The sequence below is a fragment of the Bipolaris oryzae genome, assembly GCF_000523455.1.
Source record: "Bipolaris oryzae ATCC 44560 unplaced genomic scaffold scaffold_114, whole genome shotgun sequence".
NCBI lineage: Eukaryota > Fungi > Ascomycota > Dothideomycetes > Pleosporales > Pleosporaceae > Bipolaris > Bipolaris oryzae.
The window spans coordinates 17,336-44,202 of NW_006911390.1; the positions used below are offsets into that span (position 1 = coordinate 17,336).

A 26,867-nucleotide genomic window follows, 5' to 3' on the forward strand; every position below is an offset into this window, starting at 1 on the left:
TAACTCTGCGAACGTCTTCATCATGGTCAGTGGAGTCTAGACGATTACAGAGTAGACATGTTCGCGTGGGTGAATCTATCTCAGACTACACATCTCAAGATTAAGATGCGACCAAACGGATGCGCAAAATCAGCAAGATTGTCATGGAAAACGAATGCCCCCGTTCGACGTTCAGATGGAATCCAAAGCATCTTTTCCTTAATTCAAAAAATTTAATCGCCCTCGGCGCTCAGTAAACACAGGGAAGTTGATTGATGCCAAAGTACGTTTAATAGTAAGTTCAGCTGGCCCTCGAGTGTCTACAACATCATATTCAAACATATGTTCCTCAGCTTCACTATCTTCTTATTAGATTCCTACGCTAGTGTCTTACTATCTGGCGAGAAGGATAGAGCATTAATTAACCCTAAATATTTGTTGACTCTGTGTAGAGTTGTCTTTGAGTTAACATCTCACAGCTTTACTTACTCGCCACCATTACAGTACGCTAGGCTGGCTTATTCCTAGTGAATTTAAGTTTGTTTTTCAAAAATGCTGATATGTCGTGCTCGATACTTGCAGGGTCAATGTCATAGAGCACAAAGTCCTAGTGTTCGTCTCTTCGCACTTGGGGAAAAGGGGCTCGCGGTAAGCCGACTCTTTGTGTTGTATTCCGTGGCCACTGCTTGTGGTATAGTCGATTTGCCGGTGAAATCAACGCGTGCTGCCATCCGCCCATCTCGAAGTGTAGTAGTTAGCTATATAAAGACAAGCACATTTCACCTATACATGTATAACAGTGTCGAAGATTCTGATTAACGCGCATGTGTAAGAATTAAGGACTTAACTGAAGTCGTTTCGTGTGAAGCTTTGAATATTGTACCTTGGTTGGTGGCTGCTCACCTTTTGTAAGCCACATTGCAGGCATCCTACCATATTTTCAATCCATATGAATAAGACGCTGGTCTTAATTATGATCAAAAAGTATAAATTATAAGTGGAAAGTGTAAGATGCCTAGTAGAGTATAGGTAAAATAGTAGAGATATCTAAAACACCTACTTCTATCTCTAACTACCTAGGTAGTAGAATGTACAAATTAGGTGATAGTGATACCATCAATGAACACATCATCAGTACCATCAAGCTTAGTCGCACCACTCCAGCTCGTGGTAATGGTAAGCGGTAGGCTCTGAGCATAGTTGAAGTAGATTGTGGTCTGATATTTCTTCCAAACCGTGCCTCCTGTACCCACAAGGTTGCATTGAGCGCCCGCACATGCCTGGAATGTCAATCCCCAATACACCACACCAGCTGGCGTAGTCAATTTCATATTTACTAAAGCACCATAGCCGGCTGAGCTACTGCGACGGCCAAGGTAGAAGGAAAAGGTGTGCACGCTGCCTGGGGTAACGCCCGCGTTGGATACAATAGCAACCGACCGCAACGCGCTAGCAGGGTTTATAGGCGATATGAGTTCTGAGTAGCAACCTTCATATGCTAGGCCAGAGACTTCCTTTGAGATCCCAGTGGTCGACGGGTTGCGTGTCCAGGTTGAGCCGAGTTCGAAGCCACCGTTGAAGATTTGTCCACCGGTCTGAATCGTGGGTGCGCAAACAGGCTCTGGCTGGGATTGAACAGCTTGATACAAGTTCAAACGGTTAGAGCCTCCGCAAAATTCGCTTGTGTCCCCTCTGCAAGGCATGTTGCATCCGTCCGATGCACTCGTGCCTCCATTCAGGATATTGTCGCCACAGAAGCACTCGCCTACAAGTTGTTAATTCCAGTTACGCCAAACGATCACAAATACTCACCAGCATACTCCACACCGAAATATTTTGACCCAGCACAAGCAGAAGCACAAAGCTCGACCGACATTTGGTCGCCAGCTGCACGCGGATCTGAAAGGGTACGAGCACTAACATTATCGGTGTAGCACCCGAGAGACTGCCAGCCAGTTGGGCTTGGCTTGGTTCGTGAAAATGCAGGTCGCGAGTATACAGTAAGTCTATCTGGACCGCCACATACTTGGGGGGAGTCACCTGAACAAGGCATGTTGCATGTAGCAGGATCGGTTGCAACCTGCGACGGGAGAGCCGTACCACACCACTATACATTTGGTAAGCTTGATAGCTTCACGTTATCAATGAATTTTTGGATACTTACGCATTCTGAGCCGTACTCTAAGCCAGCTACAGGGTAACCACGTGCACCACAAAAGGCAGTGCAGGTTTGAGCGCTCATACTAGTCCCATCTCCCTGGGATGCAGAGTTAAGTGCTCGTACTGCGATGGAATCGACATAACAACCAGAGTATGCCCAGCTATCGCTTAATTGAGTAGCAGGAGAGAGCTCTCTCTGACGCAAAGTCGCTGCGATGATGGTCGCAGGAGCCAGCAAGAGGAGTGGGGCGAATGAATTATGTCTCATGATGAGTATGCGTAACGAAAGACAAAAGTTGGAATTTGAGGAGCCTATGGATTAGTCCGAAGCAGACCAGGTGGTAACACCTGCTCTTTTGTATCAGCGACATGCAGTCCTACTTGAACTACTCATGTAAGTAGCTAAGACAAGCTAGTAAACGCCTCGGTAGAAGCAAGAAATGACCGTGAACTGCAGTTGAGGCCTTAGCTCTGTTCTAGACAGATCTAGACCCGCATCTGATCCAGAAACGGGAGCATTGGGTTACGGCGTAATACCCACATGTTCATGACATACATGCCGGTAGGCACTACTTATGCGATCAAGATTCTACGCATACGCGATGTCAAACAAATTCGCTAGCTTGAAAGGGAAGTTAATGGCTGAATGCAGACAAATGAGCTGTCGGTCCCTGGTTCTAGGGCGAGCAAGGTTGCGGGGTGGCGTACACGCGGCTCAGGGGCAAACGCCTATGTAGGTGTAGGTTAGCCACAAGCTGCGTTAGTGCTTCTGTAGCTCTGTATCATGACTAGTGGGGATAAACAGTTGAGTGTTCCAAACACAACTAAGGGAACGTTCCGTCAAGAAACAAAGAACCTGTCGAGCGAAAATAGTTAGTCATTTAGAGCTAGAATCAATAATTATCAGTGCGTCACTCTCAATTTGGCTAGTGAAAAGAATCTCAATCCATGGACCTGCTAGTACGACCCGGGCAGACCGAGAATCGCGTGCTTTGCCGCTCGCCTAGGGCCGGAAATTTAAACAATCATCTCCACATCTACGATGTGAATAAGCCTCCTAATAAGGACCCTTGCATGTAATCCTCTGCGGCGATGGAGTCACGATTCCTTTGATACTCAACTCATCGTTGATTTTGTTGCGCTACACTTTTTTGACTCATTTTTTGTCTACAACGTATTGTGATGCTCGGGAAATCCTGCGCAGATTGAAGAGCGTATCGGAATTACTATTGTACATTTATATGGTCGTAATGACGCAACTACTATGGCGTAGTATCATGTAATCAAAATGCAGATAGATACATATTACGATCTCCTTTAGTAAGTAGATAGCTGCCTTCTTCAATCTACTTGAATGCAGGACGCCACTTGATCTGATGAGCTCAATCACGTATCGTGCCACAATATATATGCGGTACCCAAATAAAATTATATGCCATATATGAGATTCAAAAACATGCTATAAATAAAGCTCTAGGATATTTCTATTAGATCGCGCACCTATAGAGGGCATTAACATCTAAGAAGATGAGCATCTCTTCCAAGCCTCTAAGACGTCTACACCTACAATACCTCGATCCTTTGTTTCGTACGCTCGCAAAACGCAAGAGCTATATAAGACTTGTTAAGGAGTTATACCAAGTTGGAAACATCATCTCGCTATTCATAAGCTTGCGAAGACTACAGCTGCTGTATGTGAGGGACTTCAGTGCCAGGCAACTCGCGACTGACGATTCGGAAAAGAGGCGAAGTTACAGCTAGAGACACGCGAGAGGCCTTATGTCAAAAAACTGAAATAGCTGGGAAAAGGGCTGTACGCAGGGCGGTGAGGGAGACGAGACGGTACCTCAAAGATGCAACCCAGTAGTCAATACCTGCCTCTGCAGAGGCCTCAATATCCAATTAACAAGCGCTAGTAACACGTCTTATGCACTGGCTCTATGCTTCTTGCCCAGTAAATACAAGAAACATATGATTTTTTGAGCGTTTTTGCGATCAATTTACCATACAAATCGGGTGGGCTAACGGAATTAACGTAAAGCTGGATCCGAAGAGCTAAGTTAGTGCTGCAAGCTCAATGGAGCGGCAAAGACTAGAATCTATAATTGATTATTTTCGGGATATAGAAACATAAGACAAGAGTGTTATTACACGGAAAAGACAGTGCCGTGTTAGAAATCAAGCAGGCCAATCCTTGGTCGCATAATCCAAGAGACTGGGTGCATTGAGTGAGAAGCTGTTGCCGCTGCATCCCACCCTGCTGCCTACCAGATCACTGAGCCAGAAACGTGCCAATTCGGCTTATTTTATCACGATTCTGTTCATTTACCCCAGACTTTGATGAGGGAGAAGGGATGTTTGTTGACTTAGTATGTAATACCGACACCACCTTAATATATAAAACAATACCCATTTTGGCACGCTGCCCCCCGTCTGTGGTACCTAAGCGAACCGCTCAAAGTGGGATAGCGTCGGAAAGTGTATCATCTTATGTGTTGAGGGGATATTGGTATAAGGCTGCTGGGGCTGCTGCACGTACTCACAGTGTACTGAGCTAGTGACAATTGCCGATGCAAATCATCCGACCTGGTTTCCATAGGTCTCAGTCGGATCGGTGGGTATCAATAGCTCAATAGCGAACCGCATTGTTGAAGAGACTGTTTCATATTTCTTATGAGGTCATGAACAAAATCTCCTTGCTATGCACTGATTCAGCCTTCTTCATCTGGATTCGCACTTGGCATTGAACGCTCAGAAGGTAGGGATCACACTCTTAGAATACATCGGTTAACCTGGAACCTTGCATGCCTCAAACATCTCTTCATATCGTTATGCCCTAGGTGTAGGCTCACTGGTCGTGGTGTAATTGGTGTATAGTAAGTAAGATTTTCTTGCAATTTAAATTTCTCCTTTTATCCTTTCTTTTACTGAACACCCAACTGTTACATTCATTGTTCCAGACAGTTTCTACTTTCGTTTTGACTTTCTTTTCCAAGAACGGGATCCGCTGTTATGTATTGCAAACCACACTTCCTTGCCTTGCTTTCAGCGCTTCGGCTCACCAAGGCAAATCCGATCGCTTTCCCTCAAGGAGGTAGTACCTCCTGCCCTTCTGAAGATCTGAACGCGGCGACCTGGAAAGATCTGGATTTCGATGGTTTTCTCAAGGCTGCCGCTGCGAATCTCACCACGAACAATGTCCAGGGATTCGCTTCCTCACTAGGAGCCCCGAATTTCTTTTGGTGAGTACACGATACATTTACCGGGATGCTAGACAATAGGAAAGTTGACTGACAATCGTTCTCTCAGTGGACTTGACCAGTTTTGCAACGCCGACCAACCTTGTCTTCCAGTTCCTCTTCCCGCATGGTGAGCTTATTCATGATCTATATCAACGATCCCACTATGATATGACTGTACTTTTGGATGTCCAGATAACTAAGCAATGCAGGTATGTTCTGGTTGCAGTTCAGAAGTATAACAGCTATATGAACTCGCTCAACACTGCCATCTCCTTCGCCGCCTCTATCATGTCCTTAGAGATACCTGCCGTTGTCTCCGACTTCTGGCCCGAACCCATAGACGACGTTACCCCTCTCAAAGACATGGTTTCTCTGGTCACTTCTGCGCTAAGCGCTGTTCCATTCACCGGTGCTCTGGCCACAGTGAACACTGTTTCTGGGGTGGTTGTCAATTTCTTGACTAATCAAATGAAGCCCCCGGAGCAACCGAACCTCTTCGTTAAATGGAACGACATCGGCGTGAGCATCGCTGCCGCCGTTAAAGACTACCAATCTACCGTTGCGAATTCTCTTCTTACTACTCTCGACGCTGAAATTGACAATCCAACGTCAGGTATCAATTCCAATTTGGCTGGCGGTAGCTTCTTGGGCGTCGTTCAAAATTTCACAGAAACGGATATGCAGAAAAATTTTGCGGATAGTATGAAGCTTCGCTCTATCGCCCTTCTACTGCAAGCACAGAAGGCCTACATCTACAGGTCCACCAACCCCGCCGGCACCTGCAGTAATGGAGATCAGCATTGGAGGCTATGTACTTCGGCTACTGATCGCCCAAACGCCTTCTCACTACGAATAGGCGACGATAGTCCTTTTGACATCACCGATTTGATGATAACAAAGTATGGGATCTCCAAGGAAACATTCTTGCAAGGTCCCTCGGATTGCTTCGACGAACACAGTGTGCAGCTTTTCACCCCGGAGATCTTGCCGATTGACGCTACCGCCAAGTGCATCTTCAACCTTCCGGTGTGCACTTTCAACGCTGATACTTTCCCGGGACGCACTGTTCAGGAAAATTGCAGACTACAAGGAATTGATGTATAAGTGTTTGTCTAACTTCTCTGGGGGACTGCGTGTTACTCTTTGACTGCTACCTACTATTACCTACTACTCACTACTTCAGCGGATAATCCGGCTGCTATGTTAATTTGACCTTGGGCTATAGCAAGTGAAATGGGCTACCTGAACGTCACACTCTCTACCGATATTAAGGCTATATAATAAGGCACAGCAGCTATTATCATAACATTGTTCATCTGAAAGATGACTAGCAATATGATGGAGGCACGAAAGGCCACTGGATGATAGATATGTGGGAGTTGCGAGATGGCTCCACCATATGGAGCTAGTCGAATAAGCATCCTTTTCTCGTGTACTATCAATCAACTTGCTCACTATAGTGACGGTGTTCATATGATACTGAATGCGATAAAGCGAAGTCGGGTTGGCCAGGAACAAGGTCTCACGGTGAGCTTGCATGTGCAGGTTACATCACAACAAAACGCCATATACAGTGTTGTCGCACAATCAACTTGTCAACTACAGATTCCTTCGACTCCTCCTCCTCCTAGCAGCTCAGGAGAAAGGCCTCACACTCACATCAGTCGTCAAAGTATATCGTCCTCCATTCGCGTCAGTCCCGTCGGTCACATACCCCCATTGAACAGGGAGGAAACTGCAATCTGTATCAGCTGGATGAGCGTGGCAGTTTGCACTGATTGCAGCGCTGCACGTGCTGACTAACGGCATGCGAAACAGCTCAGCAGCAGCCCCCTGTGCCTTGTCTGTAATTGGCATCTCGTACTTGAACGTGAAGCCAACAAAAACAAGGTACACAACAAGCACAAGTCCAGTTGTTAGCGCTAGAATAATGCCCAAACTGGAAAAGCCGATACAGGAAACATCCAAAACCGGGGCTCGGATAAATCGCTGTGGATCGTACCTGGGCAGGTATGCGACTGTCTGTACTACGAACACGCTTTGCGATATGAAGAAGTGCAACAGACCAGATAGTACCATGAGAGTGACAGAGTATCTGTAGGGAAGTGAGAGGAAGAAGGAAGAGCGCTGAATCCCCTTTGGGGCCGAAACTCTGAGTGCCTTACGCCGAAAGCTGTAGGCGTTCCATTCTGCCGCAACAACCATAACAGTCAGCAAATTGTTGCAGAGAAGGTAGAGCGCGCTGACGATAGCTTGGAACATATTCGCGAAGAGCACTGAGAAGAAGAAGCCTTTGGTCGGACCAAGCGCATCGGTGACGCCTGTAAGTGCTGTAGCAAACTGTTGTGGTATTCCTAGGCCGTAGCTTGCAAGTGAGGCTATGTCAGTGTCTACACCTTGCTTTTGTTGAGCGGCTATGGTCATATAAAGCAGGAAGCTGACGGTACCGATTGTAATCACGCATCTGGAAGTGTTATCGATATGACCGTTAACGATGAACTAGGGTAGATCTTACGACGACATTGTCAGTAACCAACGCTTCCAACTTGCTGCATGAAGCCAGCGGATCGAAGGAAGCTGAGACCCTGAAACATGCGAAGGCCATCTCCTATCAAAGTCTCTGCTACCCGCGAGGCCGCATGTTTTCGTTTCGTTGTCACCATGCTGAAGGAAGCTGGCTATTGCATCGCCTAACGTAACGATATAGAGGGATTTGTCACCCGCCGACAATGTTTTTGGTTTGAAGATAACTTGAAACGCTCGTGCAAAGGTCTGAGTGATGAAACCTCGCTTTTTGGCTGAACCTGGTAGGTATCGATGGTTGTCGCTAATCCGATTGTGAAGATGTATGGTGAGCATGATACAACCGCATTTTATCATATTCAGAAAGGTGACTATGCTCAGAATCACTTTGCTGACACGTAATGTACATTTGTCGTCCATGTTGCGCAGCTCGTCTCGGGGGAGGCAATGGTCCACTTTGGTCCATATGTCATCACTTGGGTCGTGTGTTATGTTGGCGTCGAACTGAAATCTCACTAATGTCCAGGTATCTTCATAAGGAGACCTCATAGTCTTTTGTGTACAGCTGACACGGTTGGGAACATTCCACTTATTGCACATCCAGTCACTATTCATACGCCAGAAGATTGCCGATGAAACCGTGGTTGCGTTGAATAAGAGAGATGAGCGGTTGTTGCTCTGTTCGTATGATAGTTGATGGTCCATGGTCACATTGGCACTGACCAGCAATAAGCTACTGAGACCAGCCAACCTCCCAGCATACCTAGCTATGCATTCCTTGTTGTTCAGTTTCGGAAGGTTCAATGCATTCTGTCGTATGTAGTCGAGATCAGGATTTTCGGGGAAGAGCCAAGGTTGTGGATCGTTCAAGTAGTCTGCAGTCACGTAGCCTGTCGAGTACGTATTAAACGGAGTCGTAGAAAAGACTGCTGAGTTCCAACTAGACTCTTGTTAATCAGCATGATCTGGAGAAGTGCTGTTGGACAACGAACTTACAACAAGTGCAGCAGCCCCGAGCTTAGCATTAACGAGAACCATAGTAACTTATGTTGCAACGGAGCTTTCCTCAAGTTTCTAAAACTCTGAATACCGATATCGAACCATCTCTGTTTCTGATGTGCATCATCAAGTTTTTTTCTCGTAGGAGCGACTAGAAGCTGAGCGCAATAATTACTGGCACTTAGTAATAACGTTGGAAGAACGTTGATGCCAAAATGAAGCCATCTGTTCCAATTTTTGACGCTTGCGCAGTCATATCCGGTATCGGCCCCAAGAATGTCGCTGATGTTGTCCTTGACACCATGCTTCGCAGCCACCCAAACTGTTATGGCAAGATTGACTGCCAGGGTGATGATAGAAAGACCTAAAATGAGAAGCAAGCCGACGTCTCGGTCCGTGAAACGGGTAGACCAGCGTTTGTCAGTAACTGGATCGATCATTGGCAACCATTTGCTGAGATGATCGATGCGACCAAATCTTTGACCATCTGCCTTTTCTGCTGCATCTTCTTGCTGATGAGGACGTGAAAGGAGCGATTTCCGTGATTCTTCCTGCGAATCATCTAGGTCGAAGCGATTTCCGTCGCGTGGCATCTCTGCCAAATTCATTTTCCTTCAAACAAAGTCAATATGATGATGGGATATACTATTGAAGCGAGTTTGAGAAGGAAATCGCCTGGACAAAAGTCTGCCATATGTTTCCTCGAATCCTTTCATGCAAGGCTGCGAAGACACTCAATCCAGACTGTAGCGATTGTAGCATCCGGCCAGTAAAAGAAATCATAGCAGCAATTCCTTCGAGGCTGAGTGAGAAAGGGGGTGGTCAGCATGTACATAGCCTCCACTTGAAGCCTTGTGTGGCCATCTCTCTGGTTGGTTGCAGATACCATTGTGGCGTTTTATATTCCACAAACGCAAAGGTGGGGCCGGACGTATGGTGGCGATCGGTAGCTGCCTTCCGAAGATTTTGTATGATTAGTAAATACAGTATCTATCTTTATCACGTTTTCAGCTGATGCACTCTTTCGATGATTATTCATATCGCGCAAGTTCTATGACGTATTTTTACACCTTGCAAATAGCCGCTTAAGATAGATGGCGTTTTGGAGCGATGATACGTTTCATTAGATATTGGACAATGCCATTACACATTGAATGAACCAAGACATGCGGGGAATTTGAAAGGCAGTCAAAAAAGTAGTAGCATGATGATGGATCTGGTGGAGCTGCTGAGCAGCTGGGCTACGTACAGGATATCCGCAAAGGCGCTGTACCCCATCAGTAGATCACCCATCATTGCCATAACGAATGCTACTCTTCTTATTGTATGATGTTTGAAAATTCAAAGTAAAACCCGGCTGAATCAGGTTCCATCGAATCATTTATCTTCTACCAAATCCAAACATGTACGCCCCAACTCATTCACATGTCCCTTCGGCGTTGACGACTATCAGCATGAAGATTCTCCGTTCCTCGCCTTGCACGATGTCCCTATTCTGAGCGTTGGATCCTTCTATATGTCCAAAATGTTAGCGATTGCACATTTACTATGGATAAGCTAGATACCAGTGTCCGATCAGTTACAGGACAGTCCCAGAAGCTATTTATGTAATTGCACACGGGCCTCCAGCTACCTCGAACAATTCAGCCCTGCATTTTTGTCAGTAGTGTGTACTGTTCTTGTGTGCCAACCTAAATAGTGATGTACCGTCCAAACTTGATCATCCGCGATGGCGAGGGAAGCAAGGGAAGCGAGGGTGGTGAGAAACGCGAGCTTCATTTTTGGTTCTCTTTGTGTGCTTAAAGACTGGAAGGGTTGTGTCTTGATAAATGCAGTGTTGAAATACTTCGACTGATGGTAGTTTGAGGGGTTTCGTATAAGAAAAAATTAGGTAAGAGGAGGCAAGTCAAACAGACGACAAAAAATGTCACCTGATCTCGTTTTTGCTACGTAGCCATTGAAGTGAGAGTCATTCAATTCGGTTTTCGAAGCTTTTAGTGAGATAGTTGTACGAGTTTCATTACGACTTTCCGTATTAGGTAAATTCTTATAGTCTCCCATTGGCCGATAGTCCTGTGAACTACGTAACGAATAATCTTACTGAACTGCCATATCACGGCCTAGTTCAAAGCGAAAATTGGAAGGAGTGAAAAAAATATAGTTGGAGCTATAAAGGAATGATAGCTACAAAGCATACGATGAGTGAGACAAAGAGCACGTGGTAGATGACAGTGCTAGCAACGAATACTAGTCGTTTGGTTGTTAACTGATATCCATCCCTGGGATCCTTAGATGCTGTCTTCCTAGATTACCCCTGTCTATTCCTGATTCATCATCTTTGTCGGATATCCAAGAATCTAGAGGGAATTCAAAACAATGAAAATAGTTATAGGGAGGGATACAATTGTAGTAGAAGCTTATGCCACGTTCCATCCGATCGCTCCCCACGTTCAATGAATCGTACAAGATTTGAATGATACTTGTCCTTGAATATAACTGGGCAAGGGATGTGCCGCGACCGAGAGTCTTGATGGCGGTGTAAAGCGGCCCGTCAATGAATGCCCCACTGACAGACAAATTATCACACTACAAAGCGATCAGCAAGCAAATTAGCTTGTGCCCCGTTTCGGCGGAAAATAAGCATCTTTGAGAAAGAAAAATCAAACTCACCATAGGTCGCTGTTGACAACAATTTGACCGTACTGCAGTGGCGATTATAAGCATATTAGAAGTAAGCTGACCCATGTTCATGTCTACCTCAGTGAGTGGTAATTCTCGCCGTTCACTCTCGTCAATTGCGGCCCTGTATACATTGGTCTTCAAAACGTGAAAGACTAGATAGAGATTGAAGGCAACGGCACACGAATTCAGCGTTCGCGTTCTAGCTCCAGGTATCGCTGCCGTCTCTAGGTGAGCTGGACAGCGACTTCCAGCCAGCATCTTTGCCGCACCTTTGCATAAGACCCAGGCAACTATCACTAGTCCGCAGAAACGTGAGAGTATCTCGGACTTGGGAATAGTACGTGTCTCGCTTAGTCATCAACCATACCGCATAGCCATTACTATTATCATCGGCATCCATCTTCGGGTTATCGTGGAACGCATCCGGCTTCTGACATCGCCATTTTTCTTTGCTCAAAGTCTCGAAGGTAGTTAAGACTGATTGAGCCACTCTCTCTCTCGTAAATGTACCAGTAGTGTAATTAAAAAGGTACATGATACGTTGGTGCTACATACCCTCAATTCATCAAGCATTCCTGATGTTCCTGTATAGGGGCAGGCAAGGCCTTCGAGAATATACAGAGCCCATAGACACCGTCGTCGCTCCTCGAGCTCGACAGTAGTCTTTACCGTAAGGCACGCTATCTCGGGCAAACTCACACTGGGGAAAAGCGGCTCATTCACGTAATCTATCTGGCCCAATCGTATAACCTTCTCAAGGTGGGCAGCACTTCCCAAATTGGGCCACGAACGGGCACAGATTCGGTTTTTGATCTCAAAGCGGGCGAGTATCAAAAGAGCGCGAAGGAAATGCATGCACAAACTGGGAGGGAAGCCCTGTTTGGCTTCACGTTGACCAACATAGTATCTTAAAAGAACATACCAGGATTACTTGAGCGATTTCTGGGCGTCTGGTATCGTGGGTGCTAGGAGGGCGGTTGTACAGCTCACGCTTTGCACAGCTATAGCATGAGGCGAGTTTTGCAAATCTTTGCCAAACTGGCCCTCGTTGATAATTGGCATGACGAGGTAAACACGGACCAAAAAGATCACATGAAGCTCGATGATATCTTTAGCAGCAATGATGGCTGGAGGAGCTGAAAGGGTAGGCTGAACCGATGCTGTGGATGCTAACTAATCGTCGGCAATGTGGGCGCCATTGGGGCGCATGTACATGAATTCTATATTATAGTGTAGTGTTGTTAGTATTGAACACAGTGTATAATCAGGCATTGTCCCCGTGAATTAAGCGGCGTTGTATTCGGTCATGGCTGAGCCACCACCACTGTTGGCCCGCTGCCCTTCCACGTGCGCTGGGTGACGACGGGTCAGGGTGTGAGGACAGCAACATGATAGACGGAGAAGGCTCTTGGGTTGCCATGGAGATGAATGAAGGTAGTTTGTTTGCAACTAACTGTAACGCAAGCAAAACTTCCTGTTTTCTGACGCGCTCTTGAAATTGTGCTATAATGGACGACTGAGTCGTGCGTTGGTTGATGAGGTCGCGATAGAGCACCTGAAGCCCAGGCGTGTGCAACGCCCACAATTAGGAAATACTTTGTTGCACTTGACTTTACGATCTCGGCAAGGCTCACATCTGTAAAATCTGCCAATGACCACACAAAAGCGAAATAACTGGCGTGAGGGTAAACCGTAACCGTACGTAAGTCGTAGTTAACTGCCATTGCGGCTTTGGTTCTGAGGGTCGCTCATGTCGTCGGACAGTCGACAAAAGACCCATGCGAACAGTACGCGCACTCGTGCGACCAATATACTGGTGACGCTACATGCTGAACCTAATTCGTATTTTAAAGTATCTATAGAAGCCTCTTGGACAGGAAGGCTCAAACTTTGTTCCTGATCATTGAAAGTAGTGTTTGGTGGGAGCTACGTAGGGCCGGCATCAAGGACCCTTTACTAATGCCGGAAAAGAAGTTCCGCCCATGGGCATTTTCAATTTTCCTTCACCCACAACCACACCATCAGCTTCTGCATTTCTTTCGTCATATCGCAATCAGATCCTTCGCAATTCTAAAACCCCTATCTCACATAGTTTCAGTAACCGCCGTTCATCCAAACGTCGATACGCACTTTGCTCAGACCTCGTAATCTATGTATAGGTAAACAGTCCTTTACCTTGTTCGCCACCCTGATTTCTCCTTCGAACATGTGTTTCGCCATCCATGTTAAGAGCTCAATTGTTCCTAATGCATGGATTTGCTCTGGGCGGAATCGGGCTAGCCATGGATCAGACGTGTATTGAAATCTAAATCGAAACGTGCTACACCTAAAAGAAACCAATTGGGCTTCTCTGGTTGAGATTTTCATCGAATTCGATGGCCATCTAAGGTTGTGTCTAGAATTTCCATCGCTCTTTATGTCATGATATGTGCGCGATTTGTTTGCCAAGATGGAAATGCTCGGAGTATTATACAATACCGCTTCCACAAAGATGTCCGCGTCTTGAAGCGTTGCGGCGGAATACTCCAAATTCGTTTTTCGATGGAGATCAACTGGAGGGGAAAAGTTGCAATGTTTATTTTCTCTCGGGCCTTTTCTACTCACAGTAGCGTTGCAGCTTTCGCACTCCTCTTAAACGGTGCCATCATGACAAACATGTTCGTCGTCTGATTTTACATAGGATGCCACGAGCATCACCCAATGAGGACCAGACCTTCCGCAGAGTCAGCCAATCGGCAGGCTTAGAGCCGCGGACATGTGCGGCCGACCAAAGTCCGCTGGATGCACACTCTCACCTCATCCGGCCTTAGCGTCTCTGTCCACCTCTTATGTTTGGATATTTTTGTTTCTGTAGAACGAGTGGGGTCACGCCTTAACCCCACTACCGCTCAATATAAGAAGCTGTCCGCATCCCTATGCGCAGCCGTAAAAAGGCCACATTTGTCCGCGCTCTTGGCACTACCCGTGCCAAAGCCTATGGTTCGCTGTCGCAACATGGCAAAATCCATACATGTTGTGTCCAAGCTGGATAATACCAAACATGCTGTTTTCCACATCGATCAGGACCCTCCAAGCCTAGCGGCATCTTCAGTCCGTGTCCAGACATGGCTTGTTTCCCTTACCTCGAACAACTTGACCTATGCCCGATCGGGAACCCCTCTGCGCTGGTGGGATACTTATCCCGTCCCTGAAGCGAGTCCAACGCCCTTCAACAATCGGGAAGAATGGGGCATCGTGCCAGCTTGGGGCTACGGCCGCGTCCTCGAGAGCACAATCGACGCCATAGCGCCAGGGTCGCTGCTGTGGGGCATGTGGCCTACTTCAGAGCACGCCGTCGACCTCCAACTCGAAGCAATCGAGCCATCGGGCCATTGGTCAGAGCGCAGCACACAGCGAAGTAAGCTCATGACTATATACAATACATACGAGCAAGTTAGTGAAAGCAATGCGCAGACCATGCGCATGACCGCGCTCTGCAAACCCCTCTGGCAGGGTCCACATCTGCTCAACACCAGCGTGTTCTCGGCACGACGTATCCACCCTTTTGGTTTCGGTGCGCCATGGTCCCAAGAGGATGCCGACCTGTCGTCGGCTGTGGTCGTCAGTCTCTCCGCCTCAAGCAAGACTGGCCGAGGCTTTGGCTGGGAAATGTCAAGGAATCGAGATGTGTCCAAACACGGTCCTCGTGCCTTGATCCAGATGACATCAATCCCCAACACATTGCCCCGATATGACTCGCCCCTGCCCATGAAAGCATCTCCATACGATGGCACGGACGCCATGGCGTGGGCCGAGCAATTCAAGCCCTCACGGGTGGTCATTGTCGACTTCGGCGCATCCGACGCAATCCTAGAGTCGGTCAGGGCTACAGCATCAAAGCTGGCTCCAAACATCACTGTTGTTGCTGTTGGCTACGAAGCCAAAGTATACACAAAAGAGGAGATTGCAGCCAGGATGGCGACTGCCAATACCAAGGTCTTGGTCAATACGAGTGGGCTGCGAGATCGCGTCATCGAATCTCAGGGCGCGTTGGAATTCTCCCGGGAGCTAGAGGGCACGTGGGATAGGTGTTTGAAAGAAGAGGCTTTTGCCAGTCTGCAGGTGAAGGCCTTGAATGCCGTCAGTGGGGAAGACGGCATTGAGGGAGCGTGGAGTGCACTGTGTGATCGCAAGGTTCCTGCAGACGTCGGCATGGTGGTTGAGTTTTCCATATCATAGATTTAGTTGGCAGTCGAACTTATACAGCTAAATTGGGGGTTTTTTATTTTGCCGATGAAAGAGCATTGATACAGTGATAGATAGTAGTTATCGATGCCTGGTGAACTTTTCAGTTGTAGCTTTGCTCGCTCTCTCCCTCTCCCTCTCTCTCTTCCTCTGCTTTTTTCGTCACTGATTTGACTGAAACAAGCGCGAAGATGTAAGTTAGGGTAGCGACTAGGCAGAATCTATTTTAGTATAGAAGCGCTAAACAAACGCAGCTATGCGCTTGGTGACACGGACGTTTTGAAGTAAATTGATAACAGCGTTGGTATCTGTAGCTTCTTTTGGGGAAATTCCAAGATTCAGACTGATGTATAGAAAGTAGAGATGGGCTGGATACAGTATGCGCTATGTGAGGTTGTCTGTACAAGTGGGTTGTTCGCTATGTGTGCTAGGGGAAATGCGATGGGATTTTCCAATTTAAAAAACAATTGTCGTTAAGTGTAAGGGGTATGCTTACGTTCTCGATGTTCTATTTTTTTCTCTCTCCTAGCAATCTTAGCTAGGTTCTGATTGTGTAATGTGCGCTCGCATGTTTTTTCGGTAGAAATAGAAGGTAAAGTGGTTGGTGCAGTGGGCAAGTCGATAGGTATAGCAGGTAGTACCTTGCAGTCACACTAGTCAGTGGCTAGCAGATATAACAGTGAGTAGTGGGTGGCTAGAACGTTGCAGAGATAAGATAGCTAGATTAGTAGTCTATTAGCAGTGACAGCAGTAGAAGAAAGTAGCGATGTGTAGCCAAGACTACACCACTCCTTAGTGCTGTCTATGGTTCATTAACTTATCCTGTCTAATTTACTAAGTCGGTTACGATCATGCGCTAGAAGCTAATAGCTCGGCGATGCATTAATGCATCCACGTCTAGAGTTATGATAAGTAACGTTGTCAAATCGCTAGACGAAAAAGTAGATAGGATCATCCTCGTGTTAGTAAAATGTCTCGAAAAAATGGGATTGGCATTTGGAGGAGCTAATTTCCGACACCGGCAACGGATGTGCAGTACATCGTATTAGCAATGATTATCAGATCGGTCGGAGGAATATATAATTCCAATCCTTTCGCCAATAGCCACCCATTATCCTCTATCACCACTGCAGTTTGAATCACCTGCCATCTCTTCCAAAAGCATCTTCGATACAACCAACCAAACCCAAAAATGCAGCCCAGCACCCTCTCCCTCTCTCTCCTCTCCCTCCTCGCTCTCGCATCCCCTATTCAAGCCCAAGCCATCTCGATAAACTGCCAAGGCGAAACCTACCCGACCTTAGCTGCTTGCAGGAACACTGGGGACTACGCGATACGACAAGCTGGTTCCAACCCAGGCTTCTGCTACCAGAGTAGTCCGAATGCGTATCAAGTTTGCGTCAACGCTCCGCGATGAAGTAGACACGATGTGTAAGTTTTAAGTTTTTCTTTGAATGGTTTGAAGGGATACTGATGTGTGAAAGATAGGAAATGGGTTTGATATTGTTGGGCCTAGGAGGTTGTGAAGGGTGAAGAGGGGTGAAGTGAAGAGGATAGAAAATACGGATGGATGGGTTGATGGGATAGGGTAACTCGTAATGATACTACCTTGTTACTACAGTACTGGCTATGTGATTGACTAGATTGGATTGAATGTATTCAGATTGGTGATACAATAGACATTTATATTTTGCAAGCCCCAGATATGCACGTACTTTCACGTCCTTATTTGATGTTTGAAAAGAAGCGATTCGTTCATTTACATCGGTGACTGTTTGAGGTATCTTAGTAATTACAATTTTACTACCACTTTCGGATATTTCAAGCTCTACTTTCATATTTTCGGAATAAATGTCCAATATCGATGGTAGGATGTAAAACCGGATTCGGTTTGAAACCTTGCTTGATCGTTGTAATAGTCAGCGGTATTTACACATCGGATCATAGTTAGTAATCAGATAATTGCCTAATGTCTTAATTGTTAATTCACTGCGCCCGCATGTGTATAAAATGGTTCTTTGGCCCGGTACGGGAATACTAGCTGTTGAAATGACCCGTGGTTACCTGAGTATTTGAAGAAAGAGCCAACAACGTTTGCCTCATGATACTTCGGTCTTGAGACTTGCAACGCAAGGAAATAGGATATGCAATCCCTGCGTAAAGGCGTAGATAGCTTGCTAATCATGTATCTGCTCGCTAGGTGCATGGGTGTCGGACAATTGCATCGTCTTTGAGAAGCGATCGTCAATGTACTACTTATGCAAGGTCTCATATCGCTCTTACGTAAGTAGCTGCACTTCCTGATTCGCAGATCCATCAAGATCGTCTCGGATCGTTCATCTCGTTCATCTAGAAAACGAAGGCTGAGCGATAGAAAGTACTGAATCCTCTCTAGCGCTAGCGTAATCATGGCTATGTTGTCGCGACACCTGGCGTTCGAGGGAGGCGCGCCGAGAACCGCCAATTACCAGGCAGTTTCATAGCCCCGACATCAACACCTCGGATCTGACACAGCCTGCCCTTTGCGCAGATCTCCTTGCGATGGCTCAGCCTTACTTTTCCTGCTAACACACGAAATCAGAAATCTCATAGTAATGCTGGCATTGCCTTTTGTAACCATCTACGCGTAAACTGTCCTAAGCGCATGCTTCCGTCTTACGTTTCCCGCCAGCCACCGCCCATCCTCGGACGCGGATAAGCCCTCGAGATGGCCGTAAAACCAGCATCACCAAGAGACTCAAGCGAGGAAGAAGAGGCCTTCCTACCGCCCATTGACGCCCCAGACGCGCTACAGCCCACCACAGGAGACAAGCCATGGCTCCTCCTTGTAGGCCTTATCTTCGTCCTCGTCGCCTTCATCGACATAGGCGCATACCTTGCCGACCCGCCCATGACGCGTATCTTCGAAGCGAACCTTTGCTACAAATACTATCTCGAGCAAGACCCCTCCGTAATAGGAGGGGATGGGACAATACCCGAGGAGCTGTGCAAGGTGGATATAGTGCAGCAGCGACTGGCTAGCATCTTCGGATGGCAGGAGATGTTCAACGCGCTCCCTGGTCTTTTGTTGGCAGTTCCCTTTGGAACACTAGCTGATCGGATAGGCAGAAAATGGATCTTTGCCGCGAGTCTGGTCGGCATTGTGTTAAGTTGTGCATGGACTCTGCTGATATGTAAGTGCATGCGTTAGAAAAGGAGGTCGGAACTTGTGTTGACGGGTGTACAGGTTATCTCAAGACTCTGCCACTGCAGCTAACGTGGTTCTCGAGCGCCTTCCTGGTCATTGGTGGTGGTGCATTTGTCGCCATGGCTATCGGGCTCACCATGATTTCCGATATCGCGCCGCCGGAAAAACGTACAACCATTTTCTTATACTTGACCGCATGCATTCTGGTTGCAGAAATGGTGGCGCCCATGATGGCCTCGCGGCTGATGGAATACGGAGACTGGCTGCCGCTTTCACTCGCTCTGGCGTTTCAGTTTGTTGGCCTCATCGTATCGCTCTTTATCCCAGAGACCCTGCATTTGCGCAACCTTGAGGAACCGAAAAATGTCGAGACGCAATCCATTGAGTTGCAGCCAATGTCAAGTCATTTCTCGGTTCGCTCGCAATTGCGTAACTTCCGGAGTACAGTCCAATTTCTAAGCGGCGACTGGACTCTCGCCACGGTTGTCTTTACCTTTCTTGCAAACAGGCTGGGCAGACAGTCTGTTGCGCTCTTGGTGCGCTATGCTTCCAAACGCTACAGTTGGGAGATCAAGAAGGCAGCATATCTGCTATCATTCCGAGCAGCTGCTAATCTTGTTGCCATTAGTGTTGTCCTTCCACTCATCAACTTTGTGCTGTTGAAGAAGTTGCATTTCCCAGCACCCCGCGCTGACATTTGGATTGCATGTGGATCCATCGTCCTCACTACGTTTTCCTTCTTCGCCATGGGTGTCTCTGCGTATCCTGCTCTGCTAGTCTTTGGTCTTCTTGTATACAACATGGGCTCGGGCTACAATGCTGCTATGCGGTCCATCTCTATACATATTGTCGGCGGGCAGTCAAGCCCTGACATAGGTAAGCTCATGAGTACAATTGCCATGGCCGAGAGCTTCGGCTCTATGATTGGTGGACCCTTGCTCAATGAACTGTTTCAGTTAGGCATAGGGTTCGGCGAAGCATGGCTGGGACTGCCCTTTTTAGGTTCTGCGGTCATCTTCCTCTTCATGACATTTGTGACTTTCTCCATTAATGTAGTGGACAAGAAGTCCGCTTATGTGGAGCTAAATGGCGAGGATGAGGATATTTTCCATGACGAGGGGAGGGGCGCCTTGTCAATGCGCGAGGGCGCAACTGAGCGAAGAGAGTCGACGTGAGAGATGTTTGAATTTACAATTGATTTCAAGTTTCGCTTTGTCTTGTATTCTTTATCGTGGTGCTGTGAAAATCTTTCTGGGAGTGACCAACTTTGAAAGCGTAGGTGCGACCATGTCTCTGAAGAGGGGATGCTTTCTGTTTGCACTACATGTTCCCTACTGTCTAAAACGATACAAAATAGCAAGCACGGGGTAGTAACAACCAGACATGGTCCAACGCACCTCCATCTCATCGTGTCATTGACCTCAGCATCCCAAACCACATACACCAACGGTACTTCACTACCGCTCATTACACTGCATGTTGACAACACGTCCTTAGCACTGCTTCAATAGGTCGGATCAGTCTCTTACCTCCCTCACCCAGCGATCGATAGATTTAATTCGTCATCACAATGCTTTCCCGTGCCAGCAGCGACATTGAAGCTCGTCTCCGCCGCTCCAAGTCCGCCTCGACCGTCCATAAGCGTCCCAACTCCACGGTTGAGCCCACAGATATGGAGGCCGTCAGGCAGCAGGCAGTAGCAGCTGCTACAGCAGCATATGTACGGGCACATGCCCAAGATGTGACCGGACGTACCACCAGACCGAGCTCTAATCTAGTGAGATCCAAGAGCAACGCCAGCCGCAAATCTTTCACATCCCAAGGCAACCATTTTCCCCCTCGTGGTTCCAGCTTTCGATCGATGCAAGCACCAAAAGTCGAACAGAGTAGAGGCAGTCGGCTCCAGTCACAAACGTTGATATCAACTGCAGAGCAGGCCAAGGGACAACCTCCAATTTTGTATTCAACACCAACTATCGGCGGATCAGCGTCGGTACCACGACAGTTCCCAGCGCAGCCTTCAAGGACTTCTAGTGAGAAAGCCAGACCTAGCTCTCAACAGAAAACGTTTCGCCCAAGCACTGCGTCCTCGATGACCTCGCAACAGATCCGAAAGGCACGCTCCATGTACTATGCAAGCATTGTCCAGACAGGATCGCCAATAGGAAGGCCACCAGCGGAGTACTTGAACACACCCGCATCGGCCAATGAAACTTCGGTTTCAGAGCCTCCGTCTTCGCGTCCACAAGCACGAGCGCTCCGGAGTTCACCCCTAGCAGAGCCGCGCATACCCGTCACTGTCGCGCCTGGCGTGACCCTTGACGAGGCGCGGGACGAATACCTACATGAATTTCAACAAAAGTCGGTTAAACACAAGCCATCTATATTCCTAGCACCTTTCAAGAAGAGACAAGAGAAAAGCAACGATAGTGCGAAGAGCACATCAGAAACGCGTGCTCTCTCCCGGTCGAAGGAGCACACAGCAGATGAACCAACGAATAACAACACCCTTAGTGATTTCCTGCCACCGCAAGAACCAAAAGAGAAACGTTCCTTTTCTGGCTCATTAAAGCATAGAATTAGGAAAGTTTTCAGAAGGACGTCAGGTAAGCGGAATGATCTTCCTGTGCAACAGATCGAAGCCAGCCGCGACTACTTTGATGTTTCCCACTTCAGCCCTCCCAGCGCTGGGAATACAAACTCCATACCATGCCCAGACGAAGCAATACTACAGCGCGTGCGTGGTCGTACTTCCTCGCTTGACAGCGCTCGTCCTAATCTCCTCCAATCTGGGAATCGAAGCGACAGTACTGGCAGTGGGCGCAGTGCCCATAGTCTGCACAGCGAAGTCAATGCTCCGCAGGTTCCATCTTCCCGAGTGACGAGCTGGGGAACAACTTCAACTGGCGATACACCAATGCAACGTACCATCAAACGCATGACGGTCATTCATGAATCCAAGGACAGCGTTGGGAGTGAGGTAGAACGCGCCAATTCCTCGATAGCGTCGAGGAAATCATTGCCTCTTCCACCACTTTCGTCCTTTCGCGAGCCCATGCCCATGGAAACTCTTACAGAAGAGAATTCAACTCACATTGACCCGAAACGGGTCTTTTCTGCTCTGATGAGAGAGATTGGTTCAACTAAATCGTCTCATGAATCGTCAATACCCACTAGGCAGATATCAGGTGCGGAGAGCGATGCACTTGAATTGAATACTGCGAAGCACCAATCTCAGACACGGAACCTGCATTCTTCTGGAAGCTGCAGTGTTCGTCCAACCATCGATATTGATGGGCGACCGCAGTCTCGACGATCTACATTGGCTCACAGCGTCCGGAGCAAAACTAGCACACTCAAATCACTTGGAAGAGCGATAAGATCGACCATCCGTGCCGTGACACCTGTTGGAAACAATCCTTTGCCCGGGGCTGAAGACAAAAATCTTGAACGAAACGTGGAACACATTCGCAAGAATGATGTCACACTTCAATCGATCACTATTCCCCAATGCGAAGATAGCCAAGAGCGTGACGATGCCGCGGAATGGCCTCATGGTATCAACACATTCATCCCATCTGCCTCACTGATCGAGAGGCGCGTGGAGAAAACCAGAGACCGCTGGATAGCCCAACTTGGAGAGGCTGGAAATTTTCAATTTCCACGTGAGACGGATAAGACTTACGATGTTACAACGGCTGTTGTCCAACCTCATAAAACTCCAGATGCCAGCACTGAGCATATTGAGAAAGCAGAAGATCGTAACCACGCTATCGTCAACCAAAGTCCTCAACAGCCACAAATAACTCCGAAAGCCATCGCCTCACCACAGCCAAAGATCATCATGACACCAATGTCTCCTAGCATCTATTCTCGAAATACAGATGGTATCAGCATCAATCAGAACGACAGCATCATGTCTTTTGACGGGCCCGGCCAACTAGGGCAGTCCCAGAACGCTGGCTCAGCTGTCATTTCTACGTCTCAGTCTGTGAGAAGCTATGTGGTAGGAACTCCATCACCACAACGTCAAGCGGCAGCCCACACGAGCCGCGACTGGAAGGCTTGGTTGTCACATGAAATTTCGGGCATGGAGTTGAGTAGTCAAGAGGATCTCTCTATCATCGGACAATATAACACATTATCGAAAGACGAATCTCCGGACTTTACTCATACACAAAACAACGATGTGAACGAATTCACATCGAATACACATACGAATGATCGCATGTCTCTTAAACTTGAAAACCCAAACATATCGCTCCGAGCCAATGTGGGCGATGATATTGGTGGGGGTACTACAAATCATCAAGACTACGATGGTTTGCCCAAAACTTCAAATTTCGATGATCCCCGGAACATTTTTGACATGGGAATCACCACAAACAGTCAAGTGAACCAAAACCCACTATTTCAACCAGCCTCTGTAGTAACGAAGCCGCACCCAGTTCCAACGTCTGAGAGTCATGCATTGTCTCCCGCGGATTTTGAGATGCCTAGGCAGTTTTCGAAAGATAGTCACCTAACTGTTATCGATACTGGTCGATGTTCCAGTAGTGATAGCTTGGCTTCCAGATGCTCGAAGTCGCCGACTGACAGTATGACTGCACTCAATTTTCCAAAGTCTTCAAAGTTTCCGCCTAGGCTCGCGTCTCGATCTACCTTCCCTTTTCCATGTTCAGATGATACATTTGAACCAATTTCGATAACACCACTAAAGATAAGACGCACACAGCTAAAGGCAAAGGAGAACTTGACACCGCAGACATATCGTCGCGAAAAAGAGACCACCCCTCCACCTAGACCAAATATGCAGCAATCGCTAAGTCCAACAACATTCAATCGTAGCCCTCCAAAACTCGACCAGCAGAACACAAAATCACCCGGATCCGATCTCAATCAGTGGCAACCAATCCCAACTTCACCACCACTCCGCCCGCGCATCCGCGTCATCGCGCGACCCATCTCGCCCGAGAAACTCGCTCGCCGACCAAAAAGCGCATTCGACCTGCGATCACCAAACAACTTCGTCAGAATTCCTGCCGTACACATCACACCGCCCCCCGCCTCTCCCCCCAAACCCACTAGCCTCTTCGACGCCAACGTTACGAGAAGCGACACTCCAGGCCACCGCATGGCGGAAAACTTCCTGCGACAACGCAACAGCACGACCGCACTGGGCGGTTGTGCGGGTAAGCATAGGGGAGGCATGGTATTGGTGCGGGAAGATACGCCGGCGTTTTTGTGATCAACAGATGTTTAAAGTTTATCTTGAATTATGAAGAGTAGAAGATATGGAGCGTTAGATGAGATGGATACGGAGCATGATTGTAGATTTGTATTGGATACGGGTAGTAGTTTTGAATGTTGGATAGGGATGCTGGTAACACCCTGATGCTTGTGTATATGGGGATGGGGGTTATAGCTTGTAGTGTAGTTTTGCAGGATTAATTTTATGAGTGCATAGTTTTCTGTTATGGTTTTTGAGGTGTTGGCCGGGGTTGCCAAGTTTGTCAAGTTCCAATTAGGTGTTTAAGTTTGATTAAGCGTACAATAAACTTCGACTATGAGTAGCGAATCCTGCGCGAGTAAGTAAAGCGTTCGGATATTTTATTTCGTGTATTGATCAGTCTTCATTACTCTCCACTCTAATTTATCGTTGATATATCGTCACACGAACTCTCAGTAGATCCGAGTGGCCAAATGCTGACTTCGACTTATTCGGGACTCTCTTTACAATTCAGAACCTTATTCTTCAATTATGACAAATGATCAACTGGAAGTTCCATGTCAGAGGATAAAACTGGGAATATCGGCGGGGAAGACGGGTGCGTATCTCGGGCGGGCGCTGATTGAGTATTCACAGTGACTTATCGTGCAGCTGTTGGGAAGCTACTTGATTCATTTCGCAGGCAGTATTGCAGAATTGTGCCAGCGATTAATGCGCTGGTGATCACAGTACGTGTTGAATTCTCGCTTGACTGGGACTTGCATAGAGAAACCCCCCGAACCCACATCGAATGATCGTCTTGTCGTCTCCGGGATCACACCAGGATTCCATTAGTAACGCACATATTTTCGATAGCCGGAGCGACGATCAGCTTGAGGGGTATGATCGAAACACCAGCAAAGATAGGTAACGCATCCTAAGCTTGTCCGTTATGCGAAATACGAATGGGTACAACCCGAATTCATCGTTTAGCAGACGCCTCTATACACCAAACGTTCCCACACAGCGCCAGTAACCATGACACTCTTACAGCCAAAGGTAATACCCGAAGTAGTGCGTCGTCATGTGCGACAAGCGCTAGGCCTCTTCTGACCACATCCCCAATCCGTGCACCTCGCCTCCGCGGGCCGGCACATCACCCACTTGATTCGTATGCAATGCCATGCACATGTATCACGAAAATACATCAGCGCCGTGCAGCCCTTTCGCATGACACAACAGGAGTCAATCGACACATCGTGCAGCAAAGACCTGCAACACCAAAAAAGCCTAGAACACGCAACACGTTTTCCTTTGCTTCTGCACTCGGGCATGTCGTGCCGAATTTAGCACCCTGTCTCGTGCGCGACCTAATGACTTCGTTCTTTTTTCCCCTCCCACCTCTACAATGACTATGCACTGATCTTGCTTTTCTAGCTCGTGCGACATGTGATAAACGAAAGAACAAGCGCGCAGCCCTGTGAAGCCGGCTTGCTCACCGTGCGCCCACACCGCCTTCAACCTCACCGGTACGTATCGCGCCAAACCCTCCGTACCAACCTTTTTTTCCCAGAAAAGAAAAGAAAAAGATCCACTTACTCAACCAAGCCGTGCGGATTCAAACCTAACAGCCCAACCCTTTCACCTTACTCGACAAAAAAAGATAGCGAAAAAGCAAAAAAGTTAATGTCTATGACGAGTAATCCTCTCTCATCACTTTCGCGAACAAAGCTAGTCAGTAATCTTCTCCACCCGCATTACCCAACACCCCCAACCCACCCCACCCATCCACACTCCGCTCCACTCGCCCGCCTAATACTCCACGGACCACCGGTGTGCGTAAAACAAACCCCCAAAAGTCGGTGGGTATCGTATTTTCAGGAAAAAAAAAGCCCACTTCTAGCGCAATTGCGTTGCAAGCGAGGCACACACACATACACACCACCCACACCCTCACACGTGCAAGCGTCCAAACTCCACACCCCCTCAGACCCACGTTCCCTGCGCCGCAGGTGTGTGTAGCCCTGCGCCTTCTCAGTAGCTCGGCACCCGACTTATAGACCGGGATACCCCTAGATGTCACAAGGTGTCAGGAACCTGGCTGCCGGGTACGGTTGCAAAAGAAACAAGAAAAAAAAGGGGTGGCGTTGGTGCTTGGTGTCTGGGGCGGGTGTCTTGGGGCTGACTGCCGAGTTGGCGCCATGTGTGGAAGATAGAGCAAGTAGGGTCGGTCACGTGATATTTTCCGTAGGTGTAACGTGATGCTAACAGTATACTGTGGTGTTGTAAGCTTGATTGTATATGAATTCTTAGTAGGCTTGATCAATGAATGATGGGTTTCGTTGCTAAGGATCCTCTAGATGGATTTCTTGACTGCTTTGATGGAATTGTGTGGGTTACATAGTAATGCTAAGTGGATGGGAAAGTTATAAATTCAATGGTTGAAGGTCTGGCAAATGATTTCAAGGGCAGGTTTATATATATCTCTACAGTGTAAGAATAAGGAAAAATTGTCAAAATGTTGAGATAGGCGCTGGGGATGCACATCAAGTGGCTATAATCTACTTTTTTGTTGCCAGAAGCGACATTCGAGTTGTGGGTGTGGGTGTAGGTGTGGGTCTGTAGTTCTCCTCCATTGGGAATGTAGTTGAGAGGGGCATGT

General features: G+C 47.5%; 7 protein-coding genes across 7 annotated transcripts; 4 read left to right on the forward strand and 3 right to left on the reverse strand.

Moving 5' to 3' along the window:
* Window positions 1-1,076: 1,076 nt before the first annotated feature.
* On the reverse strand, window positions 1,077-2,407 carry COCMIDRAFT_7208 (uncharacterized protein; the record flags this gene model as incomplete). Its single annotated transcript, XM_007691937.1, has 3 exons — window positions 1,077-1,744; window positions 1,792-2,086; window positions 2,144-2,407. 3 exons carry the CDS (start codon window positions 2,405-2,407, stop codon window positions 1,077-1,079), a joined length of 1,227 nt encoding a protein of 408 aa, XP_007690127.1.
* Window positions 2,408-5,151: 2,744 nt separating this feature from the next.
* COCMIDRAFT_28175 (uncharacterized protein) lies at window positions 5,152-6,485 on the forward strand (the record flags this gene model as incomplete). The annotated part of the gene is made up of 3 exons (XM_007691943.1): window positions 5,152-5,381; window positions 5,493-5,508; window positions 5,574-6,485. 3 exons carry the CDS (start codon window positions 5,152-5,154, stop codon window positions 6,483-6,485), a joined length of 1,158 nt encoding a protein of 385 aa, XP_007690133.1.
* Window positions 6,486-7,016: 531 nt separating this feature from the next.
* COCMIDRAFT_101097 (uncharacterized protein) lies at window positions 7,017-9,343 on the reverse strand (the record flags this gene model as incomplete). The annotated part of the gene is made up of 5 exons (XM_007691952.1): window positions 7,017-7,220; window positions 7,269-7,845; window positions 7,903-8,131; window positions 8,249-8,844; window positions 8,901-9,343. 5 exons carry the CDS (start codon window positions 9,341-9,343, stop codon window positions 7,017-7,019), a joined length of 2,049 nt encoding a protein of 682 aa, XP_007690142.1.
* Window positions 9,344-11,235: 1,892 nt separating this feature from the next.
* COCMIDRAFT_28177 (uncharacterized protein) lies at window positions 11,236-12,120 on the reverse strand (the record flags this gene model as incomplete). The annotated part of the gene is made up of 4 exons (XM_007691944.1): window positions 11,236-11,260; window positions 11,368-11,489; window positions 11,574-11,706; window positions 11,855-12,120. 4 exons carry the CDS (start codon window positions 12,118-12,120, stop codon window positions 11,236-11,238), a joined length of 546 nt encoding a protein of 181 aa, XP_007690134.1.
* A 2,459-nt stretch (window positions 12,121-14,579) lies between these two features.
* COCMIDRAFT_101129 (uncharacterized protein) lies at window positions 14,580-15,803 on the forward strand (the record flags this gene model as incomplete). Its single annotated transcript, XM_007691953.1, has 1 exon — window positions 14,580-15,803. One exon carries the CDS (start codon window positions 14,580-14,582, stop codon window positions 15,801-15,803), a length of 1,224 nt encoding a protein of 407 aa, XP_007690143.1.
* A 2,713-nt stretch (window positions 15,804-18,516) lies between these two features.
* COCMIDRAFT_101075 (uncharacterized protein) lies at window positions 18,517-20,171 on the forward strand (the record flags this gene model as incomplete). Its single annotated transcript, XM_007691954.1, has 2 exons — window positions 18,517-18,982; window positions 19,036-20,171. 2 exons carry the CDS (start codon window positions 18,517-18,519, stop codon window positions 20,169-20,171), a joined length of 1,602 nt encoding a protein of 533 aa, XP_007690144.1.
* Window positions 20,172-20,566: 395 nt separating this feature from the next.
* On the forward strand, window positions 20,567-24,244 carry COCMIDRAFT_101104 (uncharacterized protein; the record flags this gene model as incomplete). Its single annotated transcript, XM_007691955.1, has 1 exon — window positions 20,567-24,244. The coding sequence occupies one exon, from the start codon at window positions 20,567-20,569 to the stop codon at window positions 24,242-24,244; it is 3,678 nt and encodes a 1,225-aa protein (XP_007690145.1).
* Between the last annotated feature and the right edge of the window lie 2,623 nt (window positions 24,245-26,867).